At 40.5% G+C, this 4,700-nt stretch overlaps 1 protein-coding gene across 1 annotated transcript; it reads left to right on the top strand.

Annotated features, from left to right (window-relative positions):
- Nucleotides 1–14: 14 nt before the first annotated feature.
- On the top strand, nucleotides 15–4,681 carry LOC116379379 (receptor-type tyrosine-protein phosphatase R-like). Its single transcript, XM_031841329.1, has 4 exons — nucleotides 15–237; nucleotides 317–436; nucleotides 2,721–2,910; nucleotides 3,990–4,681. Exons 1-4 carry the CDS (start codon nucleotides 131–133, stop codon nucleotides 4,125–4,127), a joined length of 555 nt encoding a protein of 184 aa, XP_031697189.1. The 5' UTR covers nucleotides 15–130; the 3' UTR covers nucleotides 4,128–4,681.
- The last annotated feature ends 19 nt before the right edge of the window (nucleotides 4,682–4,700 follow it).

Here is a 4,700-nt window from a genome sequence, read left to right as displayed (position 1 = left end):
AAATAGCATTTAGAGCGAGATTATTAAAAAAAGCTCTTTACCGAGGTAATTTGAAGCCGCTGGTTCAGTAATCGTCCACTCTAATGACTCAATAACTCTTTTCGGTCTCCAGGTTGTGACGTCAGGAAGCATGGTCCAGGCTGAGCTCCCTCCATCTGTAGCCACGCCCATTCGCCAGCAGCAGCCAATCGTAGCCTGCCGCCGCCTAGCTCCTCCTCCTGTCGTCCCTCTCCCTCGGTAAGTCAGCTGACAACGGCCATTTTAATTTATCAAATTTATTAGAGTAAACCCCACACGTCTGATGTTTTCCTCCTAGCTCCGCCCCTTTCCCCGTCATCAGCAGCAACGACCACGCCCCCCCGGTGACAGCCAATAACAAGCTGAAGCCTTGCCCCTCCCCCTTCAGGATGAAACCTGCAGCAGGACTGCAAGAGAGGTAAGAAGGTGTTGTAGCCCCGCCTCTCTGGACACCAAATAACTTTATTATGATAATAACAATAATAACTATGTTGTCGACTAAGAAACTTTCTATGTTTGAGTACAAAAGACACAAAACAATGTATTTTTGAATCATTCATACACAGAGTTCTGTGTAGATGGTCCAGTAAGTCGTTACTCACACAGCAGCAGAGCTTCCAGATAAACTATGATGAATATCTACAGAGAGGAAGTGAAATATTACTAATTTCACAAGGTTTTGGACAGAAACACACCTGAGGAGCCGTCTGATTGTCGGCCATGTTTAGGGAGGGAAGTCACCTCTGACCTGTGATTGTTGGAGCGGTCAGGTGTCGAGCTGCCTACGTGCAGACTGAGGAGTGTGTGTGTGTGTGTGTGTGTGTGTGTGTGTGTGTGTGTGTGTGTGAGAGTGTGAGTGTGTTTACATTGAGATAGTGAAGCAGGTTTCCTCCATGAACAATGTACACAGAGAACATGTGTGTTTATGTGAAGGGAGGCGTCTTCCTCCTCATGTCTGGAACATCAGAGCTGAACACATGAACTCTGATCGCTCCTCAGATTAAACACTTAAAGGACCGTCTCCCTGTTTCAGAACCTTTTAATCTATTTCATCAACTTCATAATCACTTTACATCTCTGCTGGTGAATAGAGTTCATTTAAAAAGCAATAAAATCAACTCGACTTTAGACTTTAGTAAATCTATTCGACACACAACATAAAACATGTTAAAACCTGGTTATTAAAATGTTTATCTCATCATTTTCATTAAAAACAATTCTTTATTTAATGTTAGCATGTCATAATTTAATTTAGTTAAAATGTATTGAAAAAGAAATACACTTTAAAAATGCAACCATTTAACAGTTAATTAATAAAAACAAAAACAAAGGGATTACATTCTGTCATCATTTTAATTCTTAATAAATCTCTTTTTTTTATTTAATAAATGTGCTGTTGTGTCATATTTTTACCTCATAAATCTCATAATTCTGTCTGAGTAAATGTCATAAATGTGATTTAGTTTCTCATAAATTTGAGTAATTGAAGAGAGTATTAATATTTCTGCCATATTTTGTACATTTCATCTATTTTTGCTCCTCGTGTCACAGCTGAGTGATTGATGTGACGCTCCACACGATGAGAAAGTAGTCCCTGATTCCTCGGTGAAGTGGTGAAGCGTCTCAGAGGAGGCTGATTGTTGCTTAAATAAAACTCACCTCATTTGTCAGAATGAGACGTTTTAAGTGTTTTCTCAGCTCTTTCCCTAAACGCTCCCTCTCTTGTAAACATCTTTATCTGCTCCTCGCTCACACTCGAGCACTTTAGCTGTTATCTGCCGCTCGTAACTCTTCCGTTACTCTCGGATCTGAACCCCGGAGGCCATTTTGTTCTGGTTGCATCAGCGTTTAGAGCGGCGCTGTTAAGAGAGGACACTCTGTGATCCTCAAGGTAAGGAAAGGATGGAAGATCTCAGCCTCAAGAGTGAGAACAGGATGTTTTTCATGATGTCTGTGTCTCCTTGTGTGTGTGTGCGTGTGTGTGTGTGTGTGGGTCGTCCACTCTGGACGGCAGCCAATCAGCAATCGGACGAATAGGAAGTAATCCTGGACAGGAAGCCGGCCGACACGCAGCCAGACAAAGAGTTTGTTTGTAATAAGATTTAATGTAAAAAATAAATCCATTTACAAAAAACATAAACATTTTTATTTGAGTAAATAATTCGATTTGATTAAATAACAAATCTACAAAAGATGCAAACATTTTAATGATTTATTCTTTATTTAAAAAGCAATCTCTTTACAAACTATTCTACATACTTTCTAATCACTGCTCTTCTCCACATTCTGTCATGAAGTTGATCTCTTTAATCTCATAAACTAACTGTATACGATACTTTTGATTTAATATATTATGTTAATTTAGTGAATATTCAAAATGTCATAGTTCTGGTTTTAGTATCATTTTGACTCATTAAATCACGTAAATGTGACAAAATATATTACTTTTAAAATTGCAATTCTCTTCATTTTAAATAGCAAAAGTAACTGAAAATGTTGTAAATTTTTATAAATACTCTTATTAGTTATTAACTCTTTAGAAAACGTAAAAATTGGCAAAATCCAAATGATAAGATAAGCAGTAACTGTGGAGAACATTTTGTCATAAATCAAAATCCACAATAGATGAACTCCAACAAAAAACACGGGAAAGAAAGAGAGCAGCTTCTTCACCTCCATCATGATCTCTCTGTTCCCTCCAGACGAGGCTCTAACGTCTCTCTGGTGTTGGACATGTCGGCCCTCGGCTCCGTGGAGCCCCTCAGCGTCGCCGTTGTGACGCCCAGAGAGGCGGCGAGCAGAGAGTACCTGCTGGCCGCCGGCCGGCCTCTGACGCGACAGCAGCTCCGCGGCGTCGTCAACAACACGCACAAGCTGCACGCCGAGTTCGCTGTAAGTCGTCTTTGAACGTTCACGCAGTTTTTTAAATTTTTATTCAAATGTTGAGGAGGGTTAGCTTGAGTCAGAACCACAAGGTCGTAGGTTTAAATCCCGCCCACCTAACACTACAGCCACTCAAATTATCAAAGAGTTTATACGAGTTTATACTGTATTTTGTCACCGTAACGAACCCTTTATAGCATTTACATAACCAGAATCACAACAGTCTGCATGCTAGAGATTAGCATCAGCAGTTAAGAGGTTAGCATTAGCGATTAGCATTAGCGATTAGCACCAGTGAGTAGCACTAGCGATAAGCATTTGTGATTAGCGATTATTGAAGTCATTAGCATTAGCAATTATGGCTTAGTGATTAGCATTAGCGCAACCAGAATCGCAACAACAGTCAGCGTGCTAGAGATTAGCATCAGCAATTAAGAGATTAGCACTAGCGATTAGCATTAGCGATTAGCACCAGCGATTAGCACCAGCGAGTAGCACTAGCGATAACCATTTGTGATAAGCGATTATTGAAGTCATTAGCATTAGCAATTATGGCTTAGTGATTAACATTAGCGCAACCAGAATCGCAACAACAGTCAGCATGCTAGAGATTAGCATCAGCAATTAAGATTAGCACTAGCAATTAGCGTTGATGATTATTGAATAGTCATTAGCATTAGCGATTATTGATTAGCATAAGCAAATTGACAGGTTGACGGCTTTCATGAACGTTAAGTTAAAAACTGTTAACGTCGACAATTTAAATGAACGTAGACCAAGCCCAGCAGCTTTCTGTATCTGTAACATGAAATCATTGTGGAATTAGCATGCTCGCTAGCTAGCTAGCCTCTAAATGAGTAGAATTTAACAACTTAATGATCAATAGGGCTGGATATTAAACTTCAATACGTCTTGAATACAAAATAAGGTATCGAAAAACGGATATTTGATGTTTGTATCAACTGGCATAGCATAAAGATACCAGCCATACTCATTGATTCATTAAGACCTAAAAGTAGTAATCTTGCAGTTTTGCTGACACTAATACCTTCAAGTACTGTGACTGACATTCAATTCTTCCATCTCAGGAAATTCCAATGAATTTTATTGATCCCAAGGAGCTCGATATTCCAAACCACGGGACCAAGAACAGATACAAGACCATACTGCCCAGTGAGTACTCTGTGTGTGTGTGTGTGCGCGTGAGTGTGTGTGTGTGTGTGTGAGTACTGTGTGTGTGTGTGCGAAACAATCTGTGTTGCTAGGAAACGGTAACTGTCCCAAAACAGTCTTCAACTCTCATTTCCTGTTGAACCAGGAAGTTGTTTTATTATGTGGGAGGGGCTAAAGGTCAAAGGCCAACAACCTCAAGGACGAGCTAATATCGCACACATACATACACACACACACACACACACACACACTCGAACAATACATTTTCCTCAGAGCGTAGTTTGTTCTCACACAGCCAGCCAAGCATTTAGCCTGATTAACACATTATATAACACACACACACACACATACACACACACACACACACACACACACACACACACAGTGATTGTTTTTAGTTTGTGCACTTATGTTTTTGAGAGGGGGCGGGTTATCAATATAACAGCGAGCAAGAGGGGGAGGGGTTCCTTCCTTCCTTCCGACCAATCAAGGCTACGGAATGCTCCCCTCCAGCTGCTGTCAATCAAACTCCTTCCTGTGTTTGAGTTTCTGTGTCGACGTTTCTAAAGTGTTCTAAATCCAGTCAGGACTGAGTCTAAAAGAGGGTCAGAACCCAGTCAGGACTG

Source organism: Anarrhichthys ocellatus, unplaced genomic scaffold, assembly GCF_004355925.1.
Source record: "Anarrhichthys ocellatus isolate YVR2014 unplaced genomic scaffold, GSC_Weel_1.0 scaffold4209, whole genome shotgun sequence".
Taxonomy (NCBI): Eukaryota; Metazoa; Chordata; class Actinopteri; order Perciformes; family Anarhichadidae; genus Anarrhichthys; species Anarrhichthys ocellatus.
The sequence above is the reverse complement of the archived record's forward strand: the minus strand, read 5'-3'. Positions and strand labels throughout refer to the sequence as shown.